Raw genomic sequence first — 17,748 nt, 5'->3', positions numbered from 1 at the left:
TTTTCCCTAGGGTTTCTATCTTCACAGTTGTCTCCCTTTGGGTTTTCTTCATTGTTTCTACTTCCATTTTTAGATCTTGGATGGTTTTGTTTATTTCCATTGCCTCTTTCGTTGTGTTTTCCTATAATTCTTTAACGGATTTTTGTGTTTCTTCTACCTGTTTAGCAGCATTTGTCTGTAGTTCTTTAAGGACTTCTATCTGTTTAGCAGTGTTCTCCTGTAATTCTTTGAGGGATTTTTGTGTTTTCTCTTTAAGGGCTTCTACTTGTTTATCAGTATTCTCCTGTAATTCCTTGAGGGATTTTTGTGCTTCCTCTTTAAAGGCTTCTACCTCTTCAGCACTGTTCTGTATTTCTTTAAGTGAGTTATTAATGCCCTTCTTAAAATCTTCTACCACCATCATGAGATATGATTTTCAATCCCCATCTTGCTTTTCGGGTGTGCCGGGGTATCCAGGACTTGCTGTGGTGGCCGTAATAGGTTCTGATGATGCCCAGTGCTCTTGGTTTCTGTTAGTAAGATTTTTACATTTGTCTTTCACTATCTGAAAATCTCTGGTGTTAATGATCAAGCTGTCTCTGGCTAGAGCTTGATCCTCCTGTGATTCTGTTAGCCTCTGTCAGCACTCCTGGGAGTCCCAACTCTCACCTGAGTTCCAGTGGTCAGAAAACTCTCTGAAAGCAAGCTCTCCTTTTGCAGGGCAGGTGTAGAGAAATCTGGAGCTCTGATCCACCTCGAGTCCTGGGGTCAGAGCCCTCCCTGTAGGCTGAGTCTCCTCTGGCAAGGAAGTTGCCCAGGGATCTGGGTCTCAGCTCTGTCTCCTGGCTGAGAATGAAGGCTGGACAGGACCCTGACCAAGAAGTTCTGTTGCTTCTATTGCCCAAGTTCTCTCAGATGATCAGGAGTTCCTGGGTGTGCTAGGGGTCCTACGGCGTGGAGAGTCCTCTGGTGCCCTAGATGCCCTCGGCAGGGTTCATGCAGAAGATGAAGGGGTTGACCCTGACCTGAATGGATCCCAGCCTCAGGTCAGGCAGGGTTCCTCCATCCCTGTTTCTGCTGTGATCCCGAGGTGATTCTGAGGTCCTGCTGCATGGAGAGCACTCTGGAGGCCTTAGGTCTCCGCTGGGCTCGAAAGGAAGATGGCAAGGGGTGTGTGTGTGGACCCGACCAGAATGGATCCCAGCCTCTGGTTGGGCGGGGTTCCTTTGCTCCTGTTCCTGCCATCACAAGACCATCCAAGATTCTTTGGAGCTGATGTTGCTTTCCACTCACTATGTGTCAGCTTTAAAGAAGGAGTATATAATATGAAGCCCAAGAGAATACAGAGACCATATTTCGTGAGAGCTGTGCAGAGTGTTTCAAAATCTGCATGTTCCAAAAGAGAGAAAGAAAGGACTTATTCCTAAATAATTCAAAGTTTATTTTAATGATATAGGTAAAATTCTGAAGGACAGTATAAAGTTAAAATTCAGTATCATACTTTAAGGTACTCTTTAGCTTATCAATCTGCAGCCTGTAATATTAAAAAATCATTCCACGGTATTGCTGGTTTTTGGTCTCGGTCTATTCCCAGCCTGGCACATAGGCCGAGATTGCATGTTTTCCCTTTAGTCAAAGCCTGTCCCACCAAAGTTGGCTCTGCCTCTCTGGGGCTCTGAAACAGCTCTCTCCTCCCCGTGGTTTGCTGCCGCCTAAACCTGCTCAACACTCCCAAATTTCCACGGCTAACTGGGGTGCACTTCTTGCAAACTCATGCCCTGCCATTTTTACCTTTCCCTGGAGCTCAGTTGAGTCTCTGCAAGAAGGAAAACACCACACAATCTTAGTTTAGAATCAATAGATAACACAATTACTGGGTGCAGAACCTAGCATCCTAATTTCACCAACTATTCTACTTTAGAACAGTCTCTGGCCTCCTACAAGTTGGTTGGCTTGCTCCCATGTCCTTTCTCCTGCATTCTCTCTTCCTCTTCCTGACTAGGAAGTCTCTCCACTTTCTCGCCCAGTGATTGGCTCCTTGTAATCTTTATTTATTAGGGGAAAATTCCACTACATCAACCTAAATAATAGTAAAGTAATAGGAAAATTTCATCAAAAGTTCTAGTCTGTTTGAATAGATGTTTATTGGTTCTCCTTAAAAATCAAGGGATTAATTTTATTGGAAAAGAGAATGGTTATGATTGCAGATAATATTCATGTTGTAAAAGTATGTCTTCAAAGATGTTCACTGACTTATACGAGGACATGTGTCAAGATGTATGCATATTTTTTAATTTTCTATCTTCTGTAATTTTCTATCTTCTTTCTATCTTGTAATATTTAGTAGGTCAATGTATAAACTACAATTCAGCAGCATGTGTGTACTAGGAAAAAAAATGTTCTCTAGCAATCAGGAGAGGGGTTTTCAATAATGAATAACGAAGGCTGCATTAGTTGTTCTTGTTTGAATAATTACTCTCTTGAATTTACTGTAATGCAGGTGAGAGATCATTTGCTTCAAAGTCCTTAGTCACTTAGAACATGGGGTATTTGAAAAACAACCTTTAAGTCTGGTTCTTTACAATACTACGCTGCAGTTCTGTCATACCTCATGGCCATCTTAGACATCTAGAGAAGTTCAGAAATCAAAAGGACAGTTGAAGGTCACTGTTCAGTGATGAATAGGTCTTGCTTGTAATTTGACCCAGAGACTATACATTAATCAAGCAATGTCTATGGTAGTACATGTCTCCGTGCAATATTTTTATTTCCATTTGAGTTGTACACAGAGGTGAATATTTTGTTAAAATATTCTTTCACAAGCTTCCTCCCTAAAATGATTCAACTCAGCCATCTTCCTTTGTCTTCCTTCTCTTACTTCTAGGCAGTTAGGAATCATGTGTTTTGCTGTCCATTTTGTGAATGTTTATCATAAATCTCAATGTCACCATCCTCTCTGGGTTTGAATTATCGGTGATTTATTATTTATTTACTCGTTATTTAGTGTTAACAGAGATTGAAGCTTGGGCTTCAGATATATTAGATAAATACTGTACCACTTAAGCCACTTCCTTGGGTCTCTTCCTACTTTATAGCTCTCGACAGTCTTGCTCAGTTGCCTAGGATTAGGTTAAATGTGCTTCCCTCCAGTTTTGGCTTATCAAATGCTAATTTTAAAAAGCACACTAAAGTTATAATTAAAATGTTCCTTGAGAAGATATTGGTATCCTTGGCATAATCACAAAGAATATATAGAAGCATAGTAAAAAAACATTGGCAAATGAACAAGTATAGAGACAAAAAATTGTATGTGCTAAAAGTCAGCAATAAAAGGCAATTTCTTTTACTTTTATTTTATTTTATTTAGAATCACTATAAAAATGAAGAATTCAAAATAATTAAGTACCTCTCACACTTTGTAATGAAATGTTTTGTATGTGTGACTGTCACGTTGTTGATTTTCAATCCCATTTGTCAGCATATATTTTCACTTACCCTAAAGGTATCACAACATATCTGAGAAGCCTGCGGGTTATGCTAAGTAGGCTTATTAAAAACGCAGCGTTTGCTTCCTGGTATGTTTTCTTGTAAGTCTTATCTGTTTTCTCTATTAACTTTTTTCGTTCTTCTATGCTTCACTCCTAAATGCTTCAGAGCACAAGAAATTCAAAACATCTTACCAAGTGACAACACAATATTGATGACGTTGTGTTTGCAAAATGTTTGAATGTTGTGAAATTGTTCTGTATAAGATACATAACTTTTCGGGAAGTAATTCTTGCAGATGTTGATAATAATTATGTCATACACCTTCTTCAAATCAACTTGCCACAATATCTGTTGGCCTCTCAGACAGCAGGACTCTGTTATGCTTACATTATCTCAGATGAATGATTTTTTTCTATTTTATCTTGTGTGTGTGTGTGTGTATATATATATATATATATATATATATATATATATATATATATATATATATTGTACTTTAACTAAACAGCTAATGTGTCAGCCAGACCATATTAAAGGAAGCCGGCTAGCATACTAAAGGCATCCTGAAGTTGTTAGGATAGCTATTATCAATGGACAAAAAAAATTAGTAATAAAATGTTTTCATCTGTAGGGTTGGGGAGATTGCTTAGTGTTTATAACACTAAGTCTGTAATCTGAACATTCACAAAGGAATGTGAGATATAGAAAAGGGAGATTCCCTAGATGCTCACAGGCAGTTATCCTGCCATCTATAGCAGGAAAGGAAAAGAAAAGAAAAGAAAAGAAAGGAAAGGAAAGAAAAGAAAAGGAGGGGAGGGGAGGGGAGGGGAGGGGAGGGGAGGGGAGGGGAGGGGAGGGGAGGGGAGGGGAGGGGAGGGGAGGGGAGGGGAGGGGAGGGGAGGGGAGGGGAGGGGAGGGAAGGGAAAAGGAATCTTGTTTCATACAAAGTAGAAGACAAGTACAAACATCTGAGAATGTCCTCTGACTTGAACACATCATGTAGCACATACAAAGATACATTCAAACACTTTGTCTGTCCCTCTGTCTCTCTCTCTCTCTCTCTGTCTTTGTCTCTCTCTCTCTCTCTCTCTCTCTCTCTCTCTCTCTCTCTCTCTCTCTCTTCCCCCCCTCCTCTCCCCTGATGGGTTCTAGGATGTGAAAGAGGCATTGGCCTTCTAATATTTTGAGACACTTATGAATGAGATTTTTTTCAACAATCCATGGCTTTTGAAAAGTTGCAATGAGTTAAAAAAAACAGTTATAAAACTATGCAATGATTTTGGAAAGTGTACTCTTCTCTTAATAACATACACATTAAGCTGCCCAGAAATTCAAGCCAACATGTTTTTTTATGCAGCAAAGTAAAAAGCAGAAATCATAAGTGCAACTAGCACCCAGTCTTGGACAGAATTAAAAGAAAGCAGAGATGATCTTCAGATTTTCTTAACCATCCTTATTACATTTTCTTTCACAAGCTCATGACAAAGGTTCCAAACTCAGAGTATTCTAAGAATCCTATTGGAAGTTATTGTGTAAAACTTTCCCAGGAGAGCTCAAAACAAACATCTATTTAATTGAGATAGATCACCAACTATATAGCAAAATAATGACTCCACAAAACTCTGTGAATCAATGAATTTATAGGACTTGCTACCAGAAGTGTAGCTGAGCAGTTACTTACAGAAGCTTGGACAGCTCAGGGCACCTGTATCACTGAAACTTACCTGAACCTGGGTGAAAATTTATTGGAACTACAACCTTGAAGTTCACTCTATGACTTGCAGGCAGCCTCACATTTTTAGGCAGCTCAGATGGTCAGTCTTTCCTCCTCCAATTTATATCTTGGGTAGGAACCCTGTGCATTTTTTAGTTTCAGGAACCTTGTAATACTTATGAGTTGTTTACTTTCTGAGTTTTAAGAGTGCATTCCCCATTATTCTGGAGGAAATGTTTTAATAGAGAGAGAATATTGTTGTACAACATATGCCTGTCATCTTTGGACAACAACTTTGTATTTTGTTATAATTATTCTTTTAATCATAAATGCCATTTGTACAAATGGACAGATCGTAAAATATTTGAATGATGTTTGTATATTTTCTGGCAAAGCTTGTTCTATAAAATTTTGTCTTGATTTAATGTAAAGAAACTCTGAGGATGAGATTGTATATGTTAAAGACATGTTAGTACAATGTCACAGAATAACACATTTCATTCTCATAATCCATCAAATTATATGAAGATGAAAGTCATCATACAATCCAGTGCTTCATAGGAAACGCCCACAGTGGGAGTTATGTGTTTATAATAAAAAGCAACATAATATGAGTATGGTAGTATAAGTTTTATAACTCTAGAGGCTAGGAAGTAGAGGCAAGATATATCCACATAACTTGATCTGTATAGTGAGTTTTTGGCCCATGTCACCTAGCAAAATCTTGTCTCATACAAACAGGAACAATGCATGGGTCTGCACTAGATCTGTGCATGTGCTATGGTTGTTAGCTTGATGTTTTTGTGGTACTCCTAAGAGTGAGAGTGGTGTCTTTGACTCTGCAGTTTGCTCTAGAGCCCTTTCTCCCTCCCTCTCTCCCTCTCTTCCTCCCTCCCTCCCAGTCCACAAGGGATCTTCTTTTGCAAGTAGTGTGAGTTGAGTATACTACTGTAGCAGTTGCTTGTTTGAGAACCAGACCTTCATGGCAGGGTCTGTCTTTTGTGGTAAACAGCTTTAATTTCATGATACTTGGATAAAAGTAACTTTTTATTGTTCATGTAAATAATGTTATAGTGAAGAATAAAGCTATACAAGCAAATTCTGGAAGTCAATTATGACACTTTTGTTGTAAAGCAGATTAGAACATGAAAAATTTAAAAGAGAATGTCAGTGAAATTAATGTTCTCAGGCATGAGCAAAATGTTTTAACTAATTAATCATTGTTATTATTTGTAGATGGGGCACACTGAGAGGAGCACGAGGAAAAAAAGAAAAATTTTGGGTATGTAAAGCTCTCCAACTGAATTCTTATGGTAAAATGAAAACCAGCCCCATGTTTCCCAGATTGATATTATGTAATCACATTCTGAAATGTTTTTCACACATTGTTGTTTTCCTCAACACAAAGCTAATTATAATAGTTTGTATTGAAATAATAGTTTTCTTCAAGTCCTGTGTTTTCAACTTGTAAAAGAATAATTTGTTTTTGTTTCTTTCAAATTGAGACTCAGTAGGACAACTATTTGTTTTATTATCATCTAGATTAAAATAATACTTATACTGCACTCATATCTGTATTCATATCAACCAACTTGAGGTCTTTATTAATATCATATATATATATATATTATGTAGTATAATATATATACATATCTAATAGAAGATAAAAGTAATTTATGCCAATTATCACATAAACATGTATCTTTAATGGGAAGGATTTAACATGTAGTTTCAAAAGTAACATGGAGCTTTATCAGGACTGTAGATGCATGCTTATTACATCAGCAATTAGAAAGCCAAGGCAGTTATATCAGGAGTTCAAGGTATCCTTGTATACATGGATTTAAAATGGAATATGAAATCCAGCTCAGGTTATAATAGAACCTGTCTCACAGTAAAATGCCTCCAAAATAAAAAGCCGTAATAGATATAGGTGATAAAATATTTGAGGATTAGAACATATTGAAGAAAATGGTCAGTTAATTATAATGAAAGCAGCTAATTACCCCAAATCGTATTTTTAAGTTTTTAAAATTATATTGATATTTATTTATTTTGTGAGCTTGTATTTATATGTATGGACATTATCATCCACATCAAGAAAAATGGACATGAGAGGACAACTAACAGAAGTCATTTTCTCATCCAATATGTTGGCTGCAAAGGGTAAACTCACTCTGAATAACAGGCTTATCAGCAAGTGGCTTTACTCACAGAACTAGAACACACACACACACAGACACACACAGACAGATACACACACACAGACACACACACACACACACACACACACACACAGAGAGAGAGAGAGAGAGAGAGAGAGAGAGAGAGAGAGAGAGAGAGAGAGTTACTTTTCTATTTTCATGATAAAACATTAGAGCCAAAGCAACCTATGAAAGAAATAACTTGGTTATGGTCTCAGAATGTTAGTGTCCATGACCGTCATGGTGGGGAGTATTGTAGCAGATGTGGAGCTAGAGTAGACATAGCTATATGGCAGAGAAAGACAGAATATTTTGAGACTTTTGAAACCTCAAAGCTCTTTCCCAGAGGCACACCTCATTAAATAAGGCCACACCTTCTAATCCTTTCCAAACATTTCCACCAACAAATGAGCCTAAGGGGACCATTTTCATTTACACCATTACAATCCACTCCCTAACTCCCACAGCCTATGGCCACATCATAGCACAAAATGCATTTAGTCCATCTCATAAATCCCCATAGTCTTTCATAATGTCAACACCGTTTAAAAGTCCAAGATCTCATTTTAAGACTCAAAGCTCTTACTAAAATTTACCTCTCTGTACAATCAGAAAAGCAAATGACATACTTCTAGCATACAACAACAGATCTATGCCATTCCAAAAGGGAAGAATAAAGACAGTGAAGAAATACTGGCCCAGAACTAGAACAAAACCCAGCAGGGAAACTTCTGTAGCTCCTTGTCTGATACCAAAGGGCTTAGATGACTCTACCCTTCCAGTTGTATAATAAACTTCTCTCCCTTGAGGTCTGAAGATTTCCTTGGCAGGTATCTCAAGAAATTGACATCTATAACATATTTGGGTCTCCAATCAATTCTGTTTATGCCTTTACAGCTTCACTCAATAGCTTTTAGAGCCTCCTTACAGAGATTTCCCTCCCCTGCCACATACCAGACCTCAGTATTTCTCCTTAACTGCTAAAGAAGACTCCACAACCTTTTTTTTTTTTTTTTTTTTGTATCATTTTGATCCTAAAGCCAGAACCACATGGTCAATACTGCAGAATTTGATTCCTTTCTTGGTCTGGAGCTTGGACCTCTTGAATCACATTTGAATATGCTTCCATTTGTACCTTTTTAGGTGCAGACAATTCTTTAGTCCTTTCCTTTTTACAAGTTGGAAGCTTAGCTTGGAGAGGTCTTGAAAATTGAGACCACCCTGCTCTTAATTCTATTTTTGAAAGACCTTACTTTAATCTTCTCATTTCTTTCAGCACAAGCCTTGGCTCCAACATAATTTTCTAGATGCTTCCCTCTATCTTTTTGTTTTGTTTTTCTTTCTTTCTTTCTTTCTTTCTTTCTTTCTTTCTTTCTTTTTCTTTTTTTTTTTTTTTTTTTTTTTTTTTTTTTTTTTTGAGACAGGGTTTTTCTGTATAGCCCTGGCTGTCCTGGAACTCACTTTGTAGATCAGGCTGGCCTCAAACTCAGAAATCTGACTGCCTCTTCCTCCCAAGTGCTGGGATTAAAGGCGTGTGCCACCTCTGCCCGGCTCCCTCTATCATTTTACTTTAACCTTCTCTCTCTCTCTCTCTCTCTCTCTCTCTCTCTCTCTCTCTCTCTCTCTCTGTTCTTTCTCTGACTCTGTGGTCTCTTTCTCTCTCTGCATGTGTTTGTATGTGTCTTTTGTCATGCTTTCTCTTTTTCATTGAGACTTACATATGTGAGTACATGTAAGTACATGCTGAATTCAGAGGATTAGAGTCTGTGATTGAAGAACAAAGGCATGACAAGAGAAATCTCTGAGAACTTACATTTTGACCCACAAGGCTACAACTTCTCATCCATCCCAAACCATTTCACCACCTAGGAACTAAGTATTCAGACATATGAACTTTTGGGGACCTATCTCATGTAAGGTTTCAGCCCTCAGACATGTCCAGAAATTGTAAAATGTCTATGCCTTGTAATCTAAATATCAATGAACTAAACATAATGAATATACCATACAAGCCATTAGGTGTTGGGATTTATACTCATCGGAATGATTTTTAGTAAATGTCTTTATAAATAAAATTAATGTTTTATAATTAAAATATTATGAAGGGCAATATTTAATATTTGCAATTAAGCCTCTATGTTGAGACTCTTATTGAACAAATTTGAAGCATGTTTAATTTCATTATAATGTTTAGAGAAAGAGATGATTTGGTATAGTTAACTCATAACAGTTACCAACACATTATGCTGGATAGTTATTTGTTGAGTGGGTGTGAGGAAATGTGTATTGGAAAATAGTGTAAAATCATCACATCTTATTCTTGATCTTTTCCAACTGAGAGACCATAAACAATATGCATATGAATACACGAACAGACACATATGACAATATATACCCACACATATATGCTTTCAGATTTTTACTGCATACATACACTATTGTGTGTGTGTGTGTATGTGTGTGTATCTACTTATGTGTGTGTGTTCATGTGTGTACATGTGCTCCTGCCTGTGAAGATATGTAAAGATTAAGGACAACCTCAGGTGTTGTTTCTTTGGTGCTACTTTTGGAAGCTCATTGCTGCTCATTGATATGGAATTTGCTAGTATTTTCTTCAACTTGCTAGAGCTGAGACTATAAGCAGGCACCACCACACCAGGCTCTCTTAATATGAGTTCTAAAGATTGAGCTCCTGCCCTTAGGCTCATTGCTCATATTTTTTTTTCATTTTTCTTTTTTAAGCTGGGTATTTTCTTTATTTACATTTCAAATGGTATTCTCTTTCCTGGTTTCCCCTACAGAATCCCCCTATCATATCCCCCCCCATCCCCTGCTTTTATGAGGGTGTTCCCCCACCCTCCCACACATTCCTGCCTCCCTGCTCTCACATTCCCCTACACTGGGGCATCAAGCCTTCACAGGACCAAGGGCATCTTCTCTCGTTGATGCCCAACAAGGCTATCTTCTGCACATATGCAGCTGGAGCCATGGGCCCCTCCATGTGGACTCCTTGGTTGGTTATTTAGTCCCTGGGAGCTCTGGGGGGTCTGGTTGGTTGTTCTTCCTATAGGGTTGCAAACCACTTATTGCTCATCTTTAATAGAGATAATGTTTGACTTATTTTCCAAGGAATGCAATGTTATCAACATGTACATACAGACATATCACACATAGGATGGAGCACCTGGGTTATAAAGAGAGCCCAATTCACAATACAGCCAGGTCAACATAGAGTAATATCTCAGCAAAACAGCACAGGCTGCACACACCTCATACGTGCTTATGGCATAATGTGAATGTGGAAATTTCTAGCAGTAGATGTCCCATAATGAAGCAATAGAGACCAGGGGATTTCTCCAGTTACCAACAGGAGAAAAGTAGCTTCCTTCATTCCTGAAGAATAGGGGAAAATAAAATGCCATTTCTTACATTGCCCTGGCCTTTAACAATATAAATATATCTTCCCATGGCCTGAATAAACTCCAGATAATGTCTTCTAATACTGTGCTTTGTCTATTTTGACATGTAAATACTAAGGGAGATAATGTTATGTACATAGGGACTAATTCAGGACTTTGTCTGAGGAATCACACTTTGGCTTAGGGGAGATATAAGAGAAGCTGTATCGCTCATGTACATTAAATCAGTGAACTAGACAGACAGATGGCTACGGGTTTGATCCCTGTTATATGTGAAGAGTAAATATTTTTAGGAGAAGTAAAGGAAAGCATTCCTTATCATTGTATTATTTCCATTTTGGGTTCAACAAGATTCTTGCCTTTTTTTTCCCCCAAAGCACCCAGAAATAGAAAACAAGCTACTCATTATTTTCCCAAAGTTATGTGATGTAGTTTAAAAATATTTACAACATTGGCCCATTTTCTAATAGAGGTTGTTTGTTGTTGTTGTTGTTGTTTTTCTATTGCTGGGTAAAATGTAGTAGATATCAGTAAGCCAGAAACAAAACTATATAAAAGCAACAAACAATTCTTTGTTCTTTTGCCTTGACAATAGATTCTTCTATCATACAATATATCCCAACCACAATTTTCCCTCCCTCCACTTCTCCTTGCCCCCAACACATTTCCTCTCCTTCAGATCTATTCCTCCTCTGTTTCCTCTTCAGAAAAGAGCAGGTCTTTGAGAGATGATAGCCAGACAGGACAAAACAAAATACTATAAGACTAGGTAAAAGCTCTTATATTGAGGCTGGGCAAGGCAACCCAATAGGAGAAAAAGGGTCTCAACAGTAGGCAAAGATATACCTGTTCCCACTGTTAGGAGTTTCAAAAAGAAAAATATAGCTACCAAGATAATAGCATACACACACACACACACACACACGGGATCCCATATATTTAAACTTATGTTTTATTTTAAAAATGGAAACTGAATGAATTATGGATCATTTTCTGTGATCTGGGAGCATTTAGTGGGTCCAGACTCCAGCTGAGTATCATTTTTTGTCATGGGTAGAGAAAATATTACTGAGAATGTGAATCAGCTTACAAGGAAGTCTAGAGAGACCCAAAGCTTACGTCTGTTTTTCTCCCATGAAACACTTACTGAGCACTGGAACAGAGCTGTAAGTAAAGGAAGAGGGATGGAAAATCTGCACAAAATCTTCTTTATCCCAGGATCCTTTGAGTAGTGACCATCTTGCAATGCTTAAAAATCACATATGGATTGAGGTGAATAAAACTCATATTTCCTGACCAACTTAAGCTCTGCCATGCTAAAAAGATGCATCTCTTAGCATATCCTCCTACATAAAGAAGGGGCTAGCCCTTTGTGGAAAACAGATCCAATATCAGTATTTGCAATTAGTGGGTAGATATGGAACATAATAAAAATTTAAATGAATAAGCAAAATTTTGGCCAATTCTCAATAGAAGAAAGCTTTCAATACAATTAACAAATTATTATTATATTGCAAAAGAAATCTCAAATACCATTTTAAGAAAAAGTGACTCAAGTAGTGGAGAAACTCATACTGAAAAAAGAAAGAACATTTATAAAGATAAGGCCTGAAATTAATAATAATAAAGAAAGTACATTCAAACTAAAGAAAATAATTGTTTCTTGAAAACTAATTTTCTGAAAACTATAAAAGAATAAAAATAATCCACACTGCAAGTGAAGCTGCAAAATGCATGCTAAGTTAATAAAGAGACCATTGCAGAAAGTTCTGGTGGAACATCAGGGTTTTTTCCTTTTTATTTACTCTTCTCTCATATACTATATCCTGACTGCAGTTTCCCCATACCCAGTGTCTCCCCTACTCCCTCTCCTTCTCCCGAATTCACCCCCTTCACTTAGAAAACAGCAGGCCTTTCATAGACTTCAACCAAATATGGCATAATAAACTATGAGACCAGACACATATTCTCAGATCAAGGCTGGATGAGGGAACCCAGGAGGAGGAAAAGAATCCCAAATGCAGGGCAGAGTCAGAGACAGTCCCTGCTCTATCTGTTAGAAGCCCCATAAAAACACCGAGCTACATAACTATAACATATATGCAGAGGACTAGGTCAGACTCATACAGGCTCCCTGATCTCTGAGCCCACTTGATTCTGTGGCCTGTGTTTTTGTGGTGTCTTTGATCTCTCTGGCTCCTTTTCTCCTCTGTAGGACTCTCCTAACTCCACAAAATGGAATATTTGGCTGTAGACCTCTGTGGCAGTACACTGTAAATTATTTAGTAAGAAATGTATGTATTTCTGAGAAAGGAAACCTTCAACAGGATGGCAATAGAAAGCCTGAACATTTCTTGGGATAGTTTTACAAAACTTACTTCATTACAACATTCTCACACACACACAAAAAAAAAACTTTATATGGGCAGTCTTCTCAATTTCCCCAAACATTTAAGGAACAAATAAAACGAGTGTTACATTTGTCAAAATCAGGTGTCTGTGGTTGTGGGGACGTGTGTGTGTGTGTGTGTGTGTGTGTGTGTGTTTACTCTATTCTGTTGATTTTGTATATATTTTTTCCACTGCCTATTTTATCCATTTCTATTTATGGCATTGGAATTTTTATCAACATTGTGTTGAAACTGTAGGTGGCTCTTAATAGAATGGCCATTTTCACAAAAATAATTTTGTAATCCATTAGCATGAGAGGTATCACCTAGTGTCCTTTTCAGTTTCTTCAGATTTCATGTTTTCAATGTACAGATTTTCACTTTCTTGTTTATTCCAGGTGTGTTGTTGTTGTTTTTGTGTGTGTTTGTTTGCTATTGTATATTGGATGATTTCTCACATTTCTTTCTCAATGTTTTCGTAATTGGTACGTAGAAAAGCTTCTGATATTTACATGTTAATTTTGTACCTCACAAGTTTAATGAAAGTGTTTATGAGCTCTTAAAGTTTTCTTGTGAAGTAGTAAGATCTCTTATATATGGAATTGTATCACTTGAATATGTTAATTATATTTCTTATTAAACACTCTTCATATTTCTTTGTCTTCCTTAAATAGAGCCTAAGGACCTTCCATTGAAGACTTGATGGCTTGATAATAATGAATGCTATGCTTTGTTCTCTAATGATAAAAAAAAATGCTTTCAATACTTCAAAAGTGACTGGTATTAAGCATAGATTTCTTGAAGATATAGTGTATAAAATGGTGGAAGGGCCAATTTATTTTTAATTTATTAATATTTTTATCATGAATGGACTTTGTGGTAGGCTAAATGTAAGATATCATACCCCAACCCCAAGATTCTTGCCTCTTTGTGACAACATTAAACTTTATTAAAAAGTTGTTTCTACAGATTATAAATTAATCTCAGTAGTTCCCATCTTATGTTAGGAATCCACAAGATTCTGAGAGAGCTATAAGCCCTTAGTCTGTGTTGGAATTCTGAAGAAGTAGGTTCTGATGTCAGTGAAGGAATTCCTCAGCAAGAAAATAGATAAACTTTCTCTACCTCTTCCATTGGGGGCCCTGTGTTCCAATCTAATAAATTACTGTGAAGATACCCAAGGAGCTGAAGGGGTCTACAACCCTATAGGAGGAACAAAAATATGAACTAACCAGTACCTCCAGAGCTCGTGTCTCTAGCTGCATATGTAGCAGAGGATGGCCTAGTCGGCCATCATTGGGAGGAGAGGCCCTTGGTCTTGTCAAGATTATATGCCCCAGTACAGGGGAATGCCAGGGCCAGAGAGTGGGAATTGGTGGGTTGGGGAACAGGGAGGGGGGATATAGGGGACTTTCGGGATAGCATTTGAAATGTAAATGAAGAAAATGTCTAATAAAAAAGAAAATAGATAAACTTGACAGGAGAATAGGAACAAACTGACAAAAAGGGAGCCTTCCTTCTCCATGTCCCATGTAAGCTACCCCAGATGGCACATCCCAGATTTAGGATGGGTCTTCCCACTTCAAATGATCTCTTCAAAAAAAAAAAATCTCTAACAGGCATGTTCAACTATTTAGGTTTTAGTTGATTCCAGATGTAGTCAAGTTGATAGCTAAAATTAGCTATCTCAGCTTTCATCAGCAAATGGATTTACATTTGTTTAACAAATTCTACATGTACTTCCCAGTTTCTCCAAAGGTAAAATAACAACATTTGAATGGTAATAATCTTCAGATACTCAGATGAGAACATGCACAAGAGTAATATAATAGCTTCACAATAAAAATAATGTTTCTAAAATATTTGTCACTCGAGATTATATTTACTTGATTTTTCTGTCTTAGGGAAGACATATTTTTATTAGGGAAGTATATACAAATATATAGATACACAACAAATTATTTTTTAATATTTACACATATTTATTTATATTGACTACAAAATTTGGGAATTAGAACTTTGTTTAGACCTCAGTTGTAAAGACACTCACACACTTTGTGGATGTCTACTTTCCAGGTGTTCAAAGTCCATTTCAACTTTGAAGGGACACACTGGATTCACGGTGTCAGACCCATCTTTGAGAGTGCCCCTTTCAGGTGTCAGGGATGATTGAAGAGGCAAAAAAGACAAATCTAAAAAGGAAACACTGATGATAATTGGATGTTTTTTTTTTTTAAACTGATGCTATCATGACACCTTCTGAAGCTGAGGGAGTCTGTTCTCAGAGAAGAAAACCGTGGAAGCTGCCTGTGACACCATATGCCTTGGGACTATCAGTGTAGATCACACCCAAGATCACTTTCCATCTTAGACCCAGCACAGGCTGAGTGGAAGCCAAGGGTGGCAGCTGTTGTTATGAAGTCTCTAATTTACAGAGCTTGTCTACTGCATTTAGATGTGGTCAAATAACTCCCTCCATGTGCCTCTCCTGCCTCTATGACATTCTCTGCACACTCCATTAGCGCTTTTGCTTCCCAATGTACTTACTCACTCAACCTTTAGATCTCAATGCTATTCTGGACCCAGCCCAGCTCTCTATTCATCCCCAGAGTTTAAAAAGAAAAAGAATAAAGGAAAAATTTCTCATTCCTGCTGATTTTACTTTCTCAGATGCTTTATATTCTCCATTAGATTACATAACTGGAAGTAGTCATTTAGCAAACAAGCCTGGTGGCTTCTGTCTACAGAGCTAGTTCTAGAGAGGAAAACAGTAGTTTCAAGGACTCTCATTCGGCTATTTAGTGAGTTTGAGGCTAGTATATAATCTATGATGAATCTGAGGTTTTCTCCTAGGTTGAACTAGGTAACAAGAATTACTTTACAATTTAATTACTTCAATAAACTTCTTTATACTGCTTCATGCTTAGTGCTGATGGTTTTTGCTGCTTCTTTCTGCTCGAGCATCTCTCTACAATGATAGCATGGTCAGTTTCTGCATAGCCTTGCCTTTGCATTTTGGAGAGCAGGTCCACATCTTTCCTGAGCCAAGCAAATAAAGGTGGTACAGCTAGTGACCTCAAGTGCACTCTAGGCTCTATCCACCTTAGTATTTAGCTCATAATGGTCAAAATTCATTAGATTATAACTTTCCTGAATACAAAGAATAATATATTATTTATTTGGTGTTCTACACAAGGATGGGTCCTAATTCTCATGCACTGTATCATACTTTCTTCTACATTTGATATGACAAAACACCCAGATAAAAGTAATTTAAGGGAGAAAGGGTTTATTTCAGCTCCCATCTTTAGATTCTAGTCAACCATAGTGGGGAAAACACAGGAACAAAGTAAAGAGGGAACTGCTCACCTTGTAGCCATCGTCAGAGGATCAGAGAGGGGGAAAACCAACACTTGCAAGCAAGTTTTCATCATGCTCCTTTCTCTCTCATTCAGCCCAGAGATTGGCCCAGTGAATGGTGCTGCCCACATTCAGGGATGGGTCTTTCTATCTCAGTTAATCAAATTAAGAAAATTCCTCATATGCATGCTTCTAAGCCAATCTAATCTATAGAATTCCTCAGTGAGGCTCCCATCTCAGGGGTTCTTATTTTCTGTCCTTTACAGTCTACACATGCCATCACATTTAAGGGCCATCAGTTCTGGTTCTTGCCAGTGAATCCATGCAGGGATATTAATGTGATATAAGAAACAGAAATCCTTGATCATTATTCAGAAAATATTTAGGTGATTAATCATTACTGTTTGTAAAAGTCAAAGGCAATTTAAAGCTAAATAGTATTTTTCTGTTTGTAGAAAAAGGATTTTAAAAAAATATCAAAGCATAATGCTCAACAGTTTCATGTTTTTGTTTCTTCCTGCAGATTGCTGCCAATTCCTGGGGAAAGTCATGGGGAGAGAATGGCTATTTTAGGATTCTTCGAGGAGTAAATGAGTCTGACATTGAGAAATTGATTATCGCAGCGTGGGGCCAACTGACAAGTTCAGATGATCCATAGCTATCACATTTCCATAAGGTCATGCCTTCAAGTAACTCATTAAATCGAATTTTAGCAATCCAAGGTTCCCTGAGCCAGAGGAAGGGGTGCGTTTTTGCTATGTGCGTAGGACATTCCTGCTTTCTTGTTTTACTCCAGACGCTAATCCGTCCTCTTTATATTATCAAAATACTAATAAAAGAAAGAATGGCTAAATGTCATCAAAGTTCCCTGAGTGTTATTTTGTTCTCATGATGGTTTTCCATTTGAATATAATAATTCACAATGTAGCAGGATTAGGTTTCAAATTTCCTATCAATCCTTTAGAGAAGTTATATGAACCCACCTTGTGCCAATGACACACACACACACACACACATACACACATACACACACACACCAACTCACCAGTGTGCCAGATCCATGTTTTTCTTTTCAACAAATAATATTTTCTTCATTTAAGCATTGCTTATGCTTTGCTGGAAGCAGAAGAAATGAATTCTTAATTATTGTCTCAATAAGCTAATAGTTTGTTTCCTTTTATTTTGTCTAAATC

The 17,748-nt window shown here is 37.5% G+C and overlaps 1 protein-coding gene across 2 annotated transcripts in view; it reads left to right on the top strand.

Annotated features, from left to right (window-relative positions):
* Tinag (tubulointerstitial nephritis antigen) overlaps positions 1-17,398 on the top strand; it is a 93,589-nt gene extending 76,191 nt beyond the window's left edge. The window contains exons 10-11 of one of the 2 annotated variants that reach the window (XM_021172721.2): positions 6,419-6,464; positions 17,079-17,398. In XM_021172721.2, coding sequence (XP_021028380.1) covers positions 6,419-6,464; positions 17,079-17,213 — 181 coding nt within the window. In that variant the 3' untranslated portion in view covers positions 17,214-17,398. Of the gene's footprint in view, positions 1-6,418; positions 6,465-17,078 lie in introns of those variants that run through there. The other variant, XM_085844800.1, reaches the window with a different exon arrangement.
* The last annotated feature ends 350 nt before the right edge of the window (positions 17,399-17,748 follow it).

This window comes from Mus caroli, unplaced genomic scaffold, assembly GCF_978045245.1.
Source record: "Mus caroli unplaced genomic scaffold, Mus_caroli_1 scaffold_11, whole genome shotgun sequence".
NCBI classification, from domain to species: Eukaryota; Metazoa; Chordata; class Mammalia; order Rodentia; family Muridae; genus Mus; species Mus caroli.
The sequence above is the reverse complement of the archived record's forward strand: the minus strand, read 5'-3'. Positions and strand labels throughout refer to the sequence as shown.